Source organism: Tachypleus tridentatus, chromosome 10, assembly GCF_004210375.1.
Source record: "Tachypleus tridentatus isolate NWPU-2018 chromosome 10, ASM421037v1, whole genome shotgun sequence".
Lineage (NCBI taxonomy): Eukaryota > Metazoa > Arthropoda > Merostomata > Xiphosura > Limulidae > Tachypleus > Tachypleus tridentatus.
In genome coordinates, this window is record NC_134834.1 from 132,763,927 (window position 1) to 132,778,649 (window position 14,723).

A 14,723-nucleotide genomic window follows, 5' to 3' on the forward strand; every position below is an offset into this window, starting at 1 on the left:
TCTCTGTAATCTGCGTACTTCATTTTAACTCTGACATTTTTAGAGGATATTTATTATTAGGATTTCTTCTTCGTATTCCTGTTTTAGATATTATTCTCTGTAATCTGCGTACTTCATTTTAACTCTGACATTGTTAGAGTAATATTTATTATAAGGATTTCTTTTTCGTATTCCTGTTTTATATATTATTCTCTGCAATCTGCGTACATCATTTTAACTCAGACATTGTTAGAGTAATATTTATTACCATGAATTGTTGTTGTTGATTTTATAAAGAAATAACTAGATTTTTTTATTTTTTCCCTGAAATATGAGTAATTTCCTTGGTTTTGTCGTTGTTAAAGTAAGATTTATCACCACGAACGTTTTTCTTCCATATTTCACCTCACTGTTGACATTACTTCAGATTTTCTTACATACACTCGATAATGTATGTAAGGACTGACTCTTTATATTAATCGAATTTACAGATTGATATTGATAGATTTATTTTTATTAATAGAGATTCCATTTGATGTGAGATGCTTTTAAAAACAAATTAATCACTTTTTCTTTTAAATTTCAAATGAGTTCTGCTGTCGTTGATGTGGTGTTTTGTTGTTGTTCTTGTTGAACTCTTTATTTAAATTGTATTGACTGCCGTTTTATTTTCACGATAAATATTTACAATTGAAGTTTTACAAGTTAGTACAACTGTATCATACAAATGTTGGTACCATATATGAACACACCCTATTCTGAATAAGCATGTAAAAACAAATAAGAGAGTCTCATTTAAAGACATGTATACATGTAAATAATGATAGAAAACTGCTTTAGTGCATTATGTTTCCTTATAAAACCACCCTCGTTGCTTATATTTAATTCAAACAAAACTTCTTTGTTTGGAGAAAGCAGCCTTAGTCACCAGTTTATACCGGTTATTACATACAACACGATGTTTTTTTCTAATATAATGTATATTGAAGTAAATAAAAACGTCCGAAGTGAAAATAAACTAAGGATTAGGCTTTCTTACGGGAGTTTTACCAGCTAGATGTTTGTGTAGCTTCTTTTATGGCGATTAACAATGTAACATGTTTCACTAGCATTTTTATTTTAAAATTTTTAGACAAACATACACAAGAACTGCTTACGCATAGTTGTCTAAAATTTTAAGAGAGTCAGGAGCACCTGCCGCCAACTCTTTTGGTTACACGAATAATGAGATTTGTTCACCTCTTTCATACACCACATCTTCAAAGTTCGATTTCTTTTTTAAGCAACAGGACATGAACCCTCAGATCCCCAGTACGGCCACACTTAAAAGCTGTTCACGCCTGGTTTCTCTTGGCAGAGTTTAGTAGGGAAGAATATGATGTGGTTTCTCAGAGTAGTAGGTGTATGGAATAAATGAGCAATGTTCTTTATTAGAGACTGACATTCATATGTTTTACAACTCCTGGAGTTTTATCAATTGTCAATAAAACAGTGATTTATTCACACAACAAGACAAAACAAGGTATTTCTTGTAATACTAATTATCAATTTCATGTGCAAAATTTCTAACAATTTTTGCTTTGAGAAGTTTAGACGTAACGCTGTTTCTTCACAATCTCCGCAACCGAACGTATGTGTTTCTTTGTGTTTTTCAGCAGGATTTTTCAGAAAAGGTTGAATGGATTTCAACGAAAGTTGTTAAACACTTTGTTTAAAACAAAATATAGGTATGACTAGTTTTTCGAGGGTCAAGGTCACGACTACGTCACGAAAATAAAGCAATCTCTATCTGTTAACATGGAGACCGATTTTTCACATTATTGTTGCTATATAATTCAGTAAAACATTATAGTATGTTGACAAAACTTGGTTATATATATATATAATATTATTTCTCGTTGTCCAGTGAAAAATGGTCTCTGTCCGTTGATAATTATGGAAATGCGGACACACTTTCGTTTGCAAACTAAACATTCGGTTATCATTTCCTGTATACTCAAATGTATAAATTGATAATTATAATTGATAATTATGGAAATGCGGACACACTTTCGTTTGCAAACTAAACATTCGGTTATCATTTCCTGTATACTCAAATGTATAAAGTTTCACTAGTCTAGCGCAAATGCATTGCTGTAATGCTAATGTCTGGTCAAACAACTGATACACCTGAACAAAAACTATATTTATGTATGAATTGATAGAAAACAAAACTTTATTCAGAATATTCGACTTGTCAAACAAACACATATGTGTAAAGTATACGATTAACGCTGCGTGACAGAGGTATGAGTTCTACTGAGTTCTCTAGTTTGTATTAGTTGCTGAGAGATAAAACTAATATATTTTTCTTACACGCTACTTTTTGGGTATTTTCTACAAACAATAAGACCAAACATATTTTTTAGTAATACTAAATGTTTATATAATGTGTGAAGTCATTAACAATGTTTTTAAAGATATCACACAACTTATGTAACATTTGTTGACAATATAAGTTTTGGAATCATCAATAGTAACTTTAGCAACACCATTTATCGATGATATTTAAGTTATTGTGTTTAACACAACGCTCTTAATACCATTCGCTTAAAAACGTTCTAATGCCAATCTTATATCAATTCGTGTGATATAAAAATTTTATTATACATTCTGTTTATTACATTTTTCAAAATCAGTTTATTTTCGCTTACTAAGTTATACTTTTATTCAAAGACAAATATCTCTATTTAAGTTAAAAAATTATAGTGTCTAACCCAATATTTATTACTCAATTATATTTATACTGTAATTTTTACTAACACAAAAAATCAGTTGAATTCCAATACATTTAAAACATCAATAAAAACGTAACACTAAAAAGTGGATTAAGTACAGATGTTTTATTTTAGCTCTTCTCAGAAACCATTGGTCATTTAATTCTGCAGACAAAAATACAAGTTTTTCACTACAAAGGATTTATGGTCTGTAATAGCGTTTTTATGCAATATTTAAAACTTTGTTTTGTTACAAAGGACTGACTAAACAAATTATTTAACTTTTTTTGTTTTTGTTTTATTTTTATTGAAGTTTGGAAAAACATCAAAGTGTGATGAATTCGCTTCCACCTAAAGAAAAGCTGGAAATATGTATTGTGTATTGAAGCTAAAGCCGACTTGTGAAGCTGTAATTGTCATATACTTTATTTTGACTGCTAGCTTGACTGTTGTTATGTATTCTACAAGAGCTCTGAACATTTCCATTGTTAACTACAATGTTTCTCTTTGTTGAAACGGCTTCTTCTTCGATGACTGTCTCTTGTAAAACATTAGGTGATGGTTCATTCTTCATCTGATTAGATTTAGGTTTTTCTGGGACCCTACACTGCCTTTGAGAAAGTAGAAAACACTCTAGATTGGAAAATGGCGCTTCCACAAGTAGGTAGCACACACAAGCCGCTCCAATGCTTACCACTAGATGGCCAAAGAACTGGTATAACTGAACAACAACAACAACAACAACAAATATACATATATATGGAGTGAAGGGAAACAAAACTTAAATCGTCATCAGCATTCACAATATTTGGTTTGTTCAAGCAAACACGTGTATAAACTTTCACTAGTCTAGCATTGCTGTAATTCTAATGCTTTCCCTGTATTATTTCCCTTCATATCGTGCCTAGTTTCAAATATTTTCACATGTCTTGTGTTCATCTTTACTGTAATGTTTATTACTCTCTGTCAGTTATTGTTATTAGCAGAATAGGATGTTTATTATAGTGTTTTAGTTGTTGCTGTTTGCATGATAAGGTGTTTATCACTGTGTTGGTTGTTACTATTAGCACGATAAAATGTTTATCCCTTTGTTTTGGTTGTTGCTAGTAGTACGATAAAGTGTTTATCACTGTATGTTAGTTGTTACTCTTAGCATCATAACGTAGTTATCATTAATTGTTGGTTGCTGTTATCAACACAATAAGATGTTTATTATTGTGTGTTGTTGTTGCTATTAGTTTGACAAGGTGTTTATCACCGAGTGTTGGTTAATGCTATTAACATTAAAAGAGGTTTATCAGCTTTTAGTATTAGCATGATAAGAATGTCTGTTATTAGCCGACAAATTCTGGTATTTAACAAAATGGTTTTCAGGTAATAACTTGTAACATATAAAATAATGTATGAAATGCTGGTTTTACAAACGCTGTAATATTTAAATATTATATATATTAAAAACTAAGTTCTGAGAGAAACTAAACTTTATCTTATTGCATTCTCTTAGTAACTAAAACAAGAAATATACCTTTAAAATATCTCTTAAAAACAAAATGAAAACTGCTTCCTGTTGCTGGATTTCTTAAATACAAGCTTGTTTTTAAAAAAAATTCTCGTTTTTAAAAGTGATTACATCTCAAAAATGTTTAACTTAGAGTAACAGAATTTCACCCGAGGTACGTTAAGAATTATAAGTTTCATTCTGGGAAGTTTCGACGTAGTACAGGGTGATTCAAAACCGCATTACACTGTATACCTGAATTTAATTTCTTCTAAATTCGTATTACTTTTATTTGGTGATTTGAATATAATTCATGCTAATGCATGGAGTATTGCAAAGGTCGATGATTACTATACAAAACACATGATGCCTACAGCAGGTACATTTAAGGAGAGATTTAATATACTGAATTATACTGATGGAATTTTGAAGAACTCCATACAACGTCGGCTTTCCTTTAATATACTATTCTCAGTATGTTTATGGTGACATTTTTCTTCCCTTGAGGGAAGTAGTTTTTAAAATATCATCACCATTTTAAAAATTTATTTTTCTTTATAATCACTGCGTACAATCACTGTTATTTTAAATATTTCAAATAAAAGCCATAAGAACCACAACTACTGAAAAAGGTACAAACCAGGTCATAGTGGTGGAAAACCACACGTTCTCTAAAGGTCCACACTCGCAACCAGATCACCAACAGGTGAACCACATAAAGAGAGTAGCTGAGGCGACTGATTGGTACAAAGCCTTTCCACGAGAGTACCATCTTTACTGGATCTGGAACAGCATAAGCTGGCTATAAGTTCAGGTTTTCGATTAAATACCCAACAAGCTGAGTAGAAACCTAATAATGGTACTGTCTCTTGTGTATTGTTTGAGAAGTCCGACGTATGAGACTTGTAAACATATTTGTTTTGAAACAGAATACATAAGGTATTATTATTTTTTTAAATCAACAGTGATACATTGGAAACTTAGATGGGCATAACAGTTACATATATATAAATTTTGTATACTGTTTGTGATATTTGCGCAAAATAACACAAGGATTACCTACGTTAATCGTTTCTAATTTTTGACTGATAGATTAAAAGTAAAATAGTACTCAACAGCAATCACTGTCAACTTTTAGACTACAGCAACTGAATAATGGGTTTGTTTTGAATTTCGCACAAAGCTACTCGAGGGCTATCTGCGCTAGCCGTCTCTAATTTAGCAGTGTAAGACAAGAGAGAAAGACAGCTAGTCATCACCACCCACCGCCAACTCTTGGGCTACTCTTTTACCAACGAATAGTGGGATTGACCGTCACATTATAACGCCCCCACGGCTGAAAGGGCGGGATGTTTGGTGTGACCTGGATTCGAACCCACGACCCTCGGATGACAAGTCGAACGCCTTAAGACACTTGGCCATGCCGGGCTCCTAAATAAAGGGATGTGACTGTTACTAATTTAGAGCATAGTTAACATTAACGTTGAAAATTCCGATTAAAAAAAAACAATGCCAGTCAATTATCGATATTCTTATTTATCAGAAACGCATTGTTCATACTTTTATTGTCTTTGAACTTCATAATAGAAATAAATTTATTTAAAACTTGCATCTGAAGTTACTTCAAATCTTCATCTCTATGAATATGCTCGATTTGTTTGTTCAGGTAATGTTCTGGATATTCTTTTCTAAGAGAATAATCGAATGAATCAGAACAGAAAGCTAGGAATTCCAGTATAATCAAGAATGTATTAACACTACTCGGTTAAGTTTTGTGTTCGAAGACGAGATTGATGATGATGTTGAACAAATAGTCCTAGGTTTTTTCACAGTTGTAAACCTTGTTTTGTAAGTGACTAGAATACTTATGATTCCATTAGTCCTGTAGTGGATAAAAGAGGAAAGATGTTGTTTGCAAAACATATTCAGTATTTTCACAATATTTTAAGTAAGCGTTACATTGGAATACTTCCTCTGCTACATTGATGACCTCACTCTTTTCCTGATATCACTTCCTTTTCGAGAACAATCGGTAAAAGTCCAGAACACTGTTCTGAGTCTCTTTACTTTTGTGCAGAACGTTTAGTACGTTTAACAAGAGGAATCCAGTGTACCCTAAGATTCCTGATGTTATTTATGTATTACTTTCTAACAAGGTGGCGCGGTTTTTTTCTTGTTACAGTACGATTGTAACACAATCCACAATACGGTACACTAACTACTTGTTCTCACCGAGCACAACTGTAGACACAAAAGTGGATTCATAAGTGTCACATGTAATTATTCAAATACGTTCAAGCCACCCCTCTTAAGGGACGAACGTTGAAGTCCTTGTACCAGAAGTTACGTAAACACAAAATAGGGTGATTATGTCATTTATTTTAGGAATATTTTCATTTTATTTTTACCTTTTGTTGCATTGTTAGTTAGTTTGTTTGTTGTTAATCACAAAGCTACAGAATGGACTGCTTATTCTCTTCCCACAGCAGCTATTTAAACTCGAATATTAGTGTTGTAAGCTGTGAGACTTTCTGCTTAGCAACAGGGGCGTTTCTGTTTCAATTTAGTAAAAAAATCATTATAACAGGACAGTATAGATTCGCATACACGGCACGGAAACAAGCATGTATAATTACACTTTAAAAGTTAACATGAGATACCTTTAATTAGTCTCACGAAGAATGTCAACGTAACGACATAGGTATTCTATGGTATTCAATGTTTTCCTTGCAATTCTGCGTATTTAGAATAAAACAATATACCAAAACGTTTGTTTAGTTATTGTAAGGTATTTGTTTCTCAGGTTGCAGTGCAAAATCGGTATGATCGTCAACATTTTATCCTTACCTTAAACTCTGTAATTACAACTTCAACTTTGGCCAAACGCATTTCAAGTTCTATGTATATAGTGTTTTATACGGCAGTAAGAAACAGTATTAAACATCAGTGTGAAGTAACTTCAACTGCAAACTCGAATGGTGAAATAAAATATATCCTCAATGCTGATTTTGCAAAGTACAAACATTGTACACCTGTAACTTTGTGGTCACGATAATCTATTGATGTTGTTTGTTTGGTATTTTCTAGCGTAGTCCACTTAATTAATAATTATAGCTGCCATTTAGTAGTGAGTGATGCTGTATGAAATTTGGTTGGCATCAATGTTTTAACAACTGTGACAGTAGAGGGCTGCTTAGAAGGAACTGACAGTTAGTTAATACCTGCTTACTTGTGAAAATAATTTAATGAGAATAAATTTTTGAAGTGTTTAAGATTTTAGTTTTAGCGTTTAACGCTATTATTCTAATAAAGTTTCACAACTTACTTGTTTGATCAACTACGGACATAAAAGTCGTCCATCCAATTCCAGTTGCCCAAATGATTCTATGGATTGAAGCATACGCAACTGAAACTGAGACACCAGGGATAGTTCCGTTATTCCAAGGGTACGTTAGCAATAGCACCACCAGGTTAAAGCTAACACTGATCATCCACCCAATGAACTTGGCAAACTAATTACAAGAAAAATTATCACATGAGTAATTTTTCCAACAAAAACAAACGCTTTTTGTACTTTAACTATATCTAAACCAGTTTAAGTTCAATTTTGATACATTATATCGATCAACATTTCAGGTTATGCTATGTTTGGAATTAATATTTTAAAAAAGTAGCACACGAACATAAAAAAAAAAATAGCACTTGAGTTTATAGATTTTCACTGACGTAGGTCTTATTGTATGATATTATTAGCAAAGTATGGTAAAACACATTGTTCAGGTAAATAACTTGTATAATGTTGTCAGCTGCTCACGAAACTCTATGAAGGAGTTAAAATAATGTAAGATATCTGAATAAGCATCAAAAATCAAAAGTGTTTGTTTATTGTTGTTCAGCTTTGGAACAACTCAAATAACAAATTGTGTCGCTGCTGGCTTGTGTTTTAACTTCATGTATACAACTTGTGTAGCTACTAGTCTGAGTTATAACTTCATGTATATAACTTGTGTAGCTGCTGACCTGTATTATAATTTCATGTGTAGTTTCAGCAAAACTCTGAGTGTATACTGGCTTTACTTTAACATGTAATACAACAGAACGTGTTTGTTTTTGTAGTGAGAGTAGTAACGGATAGGTTGATCGAGCATGTCCGATGTGCAGAAAAACAGAAACGACCAATGAGCATTTGTCTTAGGTTTTGAAACACTCAGGCTGTTGAAACTATCCCCTAATCGGTTTACACTGTGAAAACAGTTATGCTGACAGCACAATAGCTGAAAGTTTAATAATCAAAAAGGAAACTGAATCAGGTGGCTGCGTACTACTCAGTTTCGTAACTAATTTTGAATACGACAAAACTGACGACTTTTTATCTTTTCTCTTTCGTTCTTTTTACCGTTTTTCAACTTTCATTTTCAAGGGTTTTATGAAAATGTTCTCGTATATCATGTAAGTTGTTATACTAATAATAATTATTATTTTTTACACTCCCGTGTAAATATTATCTGTGTTTATTTAGTCATGAAACTGTATTGATTAATTGTTGGAAAGACGTTTGTAGAATTGTTTTAATGCGCGACTTGATTGTTGCATGTTCATTGCTTAAAGTTGGATTCTCTCAGAACTATGGAACACTACGAGAGAAAATAGTTGTGAAAGTTATCTGCATATCATTTGTAGTTTAAGAAAAATATTTTTAATGAAGTGCAGTTAGTTATAAAGTTTTCTCCCTGGTTCCCTCAAGCTTTGAATAGAATTTTTTTTAAATGAACACTGTTTTATAGGATTAAGTTGAAGCGATTTATTTGAATTTCATAAGTTGTTTTTTGCTTACGTTGTTTCGTTTTGTAAGTTGGAGTTATAAAGACATTTTGTGACAATTGATATAACTAAGGATTATTTTGATAGTTGCAATAAGAAATTACGTTTCATCAGTATAACGTATTTTGAATTTTACGCCAATTATGTTTTAAAACTTTTGATAATGTCATAACCTGTTTTCGAATAGTTTGAATAACAATTTGAAATACGAAAAGTGAAGTTTAACGAGTTTTAGGTGGATTCTTTTAATATGTTTTATCAATAACTGACTTTCTATTCAATGTTAACATTAGAACTAGTTGATCAAACTTACCTTGGGAAGAGCTACATTCTCGTGATTTACTAACATGTAACCAACAATGACACCGACTGCATATGGTCCAAGATGTGTGTACGGTTTCAAATAGATGTATGTTGCGATTTTTTTAGAAAACCTATGAGAAAAATAGAATCATAAAATTAACTGTTAATGCATGAAATAACACCAAGTTCAATGATTGAATTGAGCTGGAATTGTTTAATTAGTTTCAAAATAAAACATTAGATTACAAAGTATCAGCTTATTAAAGTTTACTAGGACAATATAGAAGTTTGGTCAGAGTTAATATTTAAGAAAAATCATACAAACCTCATACAGGTTCGGTTAGCATAGAGTGCTTAGAAATACTTTTACCACGAACATAAAGAAGCGACGTTCCTTGATGTGTCCTGACGAAAGTAATGTTACTATATTAATTATAGAAATTAATATAACCATTTCTTAAAATAATTCTCCTTATGATAACTTCTGCCAAGATGAGCATAATTACATAAAGGATGTGTTTTCCTAAGAATCTCTAATGACAACTAATTTAATTTCCTTCCGAGAACTTTTTCACTACGGATCTTCATCAGGAACTAATGAAGGAATTAATGGAAGGCCTTCACAAGGATATGAATTATGCCTTCTTTTTAAAATCTTCGTTAGGATATAAATACATACTATTCAAGAATTCACCAAGACATAACAGATTTATTGTTTTGAATGTCTTCCGTAGAACACTCATCAGTCATCAGAATGTAATGGATGTGTTTTTAGGTAAGACATCTTTAATAACTATTGAAGGTGTTTAGCTAAGTACTTTCGCCAATAAATAATTGATTTATTTTGCTTTAAGCATTCGTCTTGATGTCAAGATATACATATATTTCCCACAGATCTTCATCAGAGAGCTTCAGTAGAATATGCATACGTTCTTTTTTTTTCATGTCAAAGGGTGTCATCTAAGGGTTTTCAACAGAAATATAAAATGGAAGTGTTCGAAGAAACATAACCTTGTTATATAGCAATATTACATATGTTCTTTTGAGGACCTTTTGAAGGATGTGCATATCTACATGAGCTTGTCATTTAGTTGTTGTTTGAATTAAGCACAAAGCTACACAATGGGCCATCTGTGCTCTGCCCACCACGGGTATCGAAACCCGGTTTTTAGCGTTGTAAGTCCACAGCCATACCGCTGAGCCACTGGGGAGCTTACATGAGCTTTTCCTCACCAAAGTGTAACTGAAGTATTCTTCTGAGACCTTTTGATAGAATGTACATATGTTGTTCCTCACCAAAATGTAATGGATATATACTGAGGACTTTTGGTAGGATCTACACATGGTATTCTTCACCAAAAACCTAATGGTCGTCTCCATCTGGTCTCCCACTGGGACAGCAGTAAGTCTTCAGATTTACAACGCTAAAATCAGGGGTTCAATTCCCCTCGGTGGACTCAGCAGATAGCCCGATGTGGCTTTGCTATAAGAATACACAAACACAAACGTATCCATCTGTGAACTTCCAGCAGGTTATACGTGTGTTATTTTGAGGACCTTAGTGAACATATAAATGGTGCACTCTTCTAAGTTATTCATAAGATATTAAGAGTCTGTTTCAAATAATCTTCACCAGCAAATAAAGTGTACTTCGTTCACATCTATGGCCCAGGTGGGTTAAGGTGTTCGACTCGTAATCTGAGGGTCGCGGTTCCAAATCTCCGTCGCACCAAACATGCTCGTCCTTTCAGCCGTAGGGGCGTTATAATGTAACGGTCAATTCCACTCTTCGTTGGTAAAAGAGTAACCCAAGAGTTGGCGGACGGTGGTGATAACTAGCTGCCGTCCCTTTAGTCTAAATTAGGGACGGCTAGCGCAGATAGCTCTCGTGTAGCTTTACGCGAAATTACAAAAACAAACAAACAAACAAACAGCTCACATCTAGTAATGCTAAAGTCTAGAGCTATGTGGAACACAATTAATATCTTGTTTTAATGAAGAGTATTGTGTTTTTAATGTTATCTTTCTAACATAGTCCTAAGTCTTTATAATATACTTATTTCGCTGAATGGAATTAAAATAAGAATACCAAATTTATACCTACTCTTGATCAGGTGATAACAAAACTATGGTGGGATAAAAGTCCTCCAGATAGGTTATAATTCCAACAGTTGTCGCCGATCCTACAATTATTATGCATGTTAATAGCAGTCCCATCTTCGGCCACCTTTAAATAATAAGTGACATCAAGCTTATCATTTGTTTGCACATGAGAAATAGAACACGCTTATTAGAAATATTATAATACAATATCTTGTTCAAGTGTATTATGTGCTTTTGATGTTTTACATGCAAAAATGTGTAGTTTTCACATATTTTCTAAAGAAATGATCAAGATATAGTATACTAACATAAATTTAAAAGTTTAGTTTAGGTAGTTATCACCATTAGATTCCATCAAGGAACATAGGGCCGCAATTGCTTGCGGATTCTTCAACAGGTATTTAAGTGAGTAGGTTGTTAGCCCACTGCACCGAGCCGTCCCTAATTTAGTAGTGTAAGACTAGAAGGAAGGCAGCTAGTCATCACCACCCACCGCCAACTCTTGGGCTACTCTTTTACTAGCGAATAGTGGGATTGACCGTAACATTATAACGCCCCCACGGCTGGGAGGGCGAGCATGTTTGGCGCGACGCGGGCGCGACCCGCAACCCTCGGATTATGAGTCGCACGCCTTACGCGCTTGGCCATGCCAGGCTTAAATTTAAAGGTAGTACTTTAAATTCAACAGAGATACAAAATGTTTCCAATAAGCTTTTTATACTGTCTCTCCATTAGTGCATTGAGATACAAAGTCTTCCTAAGTGAAACGAACAAGCTGGTAGGGCATGATCCATTTATATCTAAGAGATTGATAACACGTCGCAAGAAGATTGAAAATAATTTAAATTATGTTATTCTTTGCTGATATACTCTAGATGTCATGATATTAGCCCTGTAGTATGTTTGCCAATGTATTTAGAAAACATTTTTTTTTGCAGTTTTTAAGTCATTTAATAAAATTAAGATAAAATACTTCCTAGCACTAGAAATAAAAAGAAGATATTCTACAACAAAGGTATATTTCAAATTAGATGTGAATGTAACAAAAATATATTGGTCCAAATTAAATGCAATTTGAAATATCGCGTTAACGAACCTAAAAGTTATGTACGTAATAAAAGTATGTTAATTAGTCCGCTGGCTGAACACACTGCGGAAACAGGGTGTTGAATACAGCAACACAAAGCAGTAGTTTTAAAGGAGCCCAATATAGTAAATAAGGTGTTAACACACAGATCTTCAGTGGCACAGTGGTATGTCTGCTGACTTATAGCACTAGAAAGTAGGTCTCGATATCCGTGGTGGGCAGAGAAAAGATAGCTCTTTGTGCTTAATATTATATTAAACAGTATCAGATAATTGATTGCAATTTTGTGTTGTAAGTTAAATAATCATTTGTTAAACACAAATGAAGGGTTCACAGTAATTGCTACTGAATTTTGGAAGGAAATAGTGACTTCTTATTTGCAGTATTCATGTCACCTCCGTGAACTACAACGAGTTCACCTATTCTTATAGAAATTTCCGCTGTTCGCGTAGATTTTTTTATTTCTGATGATGGTAGCAGAAACTACCGAAACATGTAAAGTCATTTTTATTTTTTTAATCTATTGTGCAATGTAAACTTTGTGTTGCCTATATTTTTAAATGAAGTTCAGCATATTTCTTTGTACCATTAACACGATGATAAACAAAGATATAAAGTTGATAAAGGCTAATAGGCCATCATTCATGTGTCAAAGGCAGATGTTGTTTTCACGAGAATGACGGCTGAAGCAATCACATTTGGCCACTTATCTGTCAAGTTTTCTACTTCATTTGAAATTGACTTTTTAATGTATTATATATGCTTAAAGGTTGTCTGGAAATTCAAAACTCACGTCTATTGGAAGATCAGTAGAAAATATATCAAGATGCAAATTCAAAAATTTATTTTCTTGATGACGAGAAACCCACTTGAAATAAAAATGTTTCTCAGAACGGTTGGTATGGCTATTAACACATTTATTGATAAGTAGATTTTGCCCTCCTAAACATAATTTTGCCACAATGAAAACTACAGTCTCACATAATAATATGAAATCAATTAGATTAATCAAAACATGCAATGGAGGAAGTAATTTTGAGGGTAGCAAGGAACAGTGAATTTCTTTTTTATAAAAGAACAATTTGTTCTCAGTACCTATTCAATAATCTCTCCCTCTCTCTGTGTACCATATCCATAAAGGCCGTTGATGACAATGGTCTTCCACAAATTTCCTCCTCTTGAGGCATAAATAATTTCCAGTATCGATACATTTACCCATTTAGATAGACTCTTCACATAAATAAACCTCTGACTTATATGATCTCTATTTTTTTCAATCGTTCCAGTTACAACTACACATTCAATTTCTTCTTTCCTTGAAGAAACCACAATTGTCTCTTTCTGATACTAACCAGCCTAGGATTGATAAAATATTTTGGTTTGAGGTATGACATGTTCAACACACCTTGAGGACATGCCTTAAGATCCGCAACTCATCTGCTCAAACTCTTTCTTATCACTTTCACTAAAAACTTTATCTATTTTTTTTACAAATTCTTTTTTGAATCAGCTATTAAAACTATGTTATCAGCATAACACTAGTTCAAATTATGTCTGACAATTATCATCTCTGGTAAATCCTCAGTTTATCTCAGGAACTTCTGTAATTAAACAAGTCAGGTTAAAAGACCATTATAATGTGACACTCAATCCTACTATTCGTTGGTAAATCAGTAGCCCAAGAGTTGGTGGTGAGTAATTATGACTAGTTGCCTTCTCTCTAGCTTTATACTACTAAATTAGGGTCGGCTAGCGAAGAGAGCCGTCGTGTAGCTTTACGCGAAATTCAAAAAACAAAGAAATACTGAGATCCTCGGGAATTTTGTCATTTTAGTAAACCTCATTAACAATAGTTGTTAACTTTTGTATCCTAAATTCTTCCAAACATTTTATTTGTTCTATTAGAATTTCATCTGGTCCTGTAGCTGTACTTGGTTTTATTCTGTCGATAAGTGTTTATGTTTCTGACTTGAGAATTTTCAATCTGTCTGTGTTCTTTTTAATAGATAGCCTTTCTTCACGACTGCCGGGAAATAAATCTTCAGTGTACCTTATCCATCTTTTCAATGATTATTCTTGTTCTAAAATTTCCAATTTTGATGTATTTCATTCTTCTTAAAATTCCTTAAACCGATTTTTAACCGCATATGCATACTTTTCAACAATCAGTTGTTGG

The 14,723-nt window shown here is 33.0% G+C and overlaps 1 protein-coding gene across 3 annotated transcripts in view; it reads right to left on the reverse strand.

The window, feature by feature from the left end:
- Window positions 1–2,009: 2,009 nt before the first annotated feature.
- LOC143230344 (nose resistant to fluoxetine protein 6-like) overlaps window positions 2,010–14,723 on the reverse strand; it is a 31,694-nt gene continuing 18,980 nt past the window's right edge. Inside the window, exons 11-15 of one of the 3 annotated variants that reach the window (XM_076463755.1) lie at window positions 11,462–11,584; window positions 9,368–9,488; window positions 7,559–7,745; window positions 4,874–5,016; window positions 2,010–3,456 (exon numbers count right to left, since the gene is read on the reverse strand). In XM_076463755.1, the coding sequence (XP_076319870.1) occupies window positions 3,124–3,456; window positions 4,874–5,016; window positions 7,559–7,745; window positions 9,368–9,488; window positions 11,462–11,584 (907 nt within the window). In that variant the 3' untranslated portion in view covers window positions 2,010–3,123. The remainder of the gene's footprint in view (window positions 3,457–4,873; window positions 5,017–7,558; window positions 7,746–9,367; window positions 9,489–11,461; window positions 11,585–14,723) is intronic. The other 2 variants (XM_076463757.1, XM_076463758.1) reach the window with 2 other exon arrangements.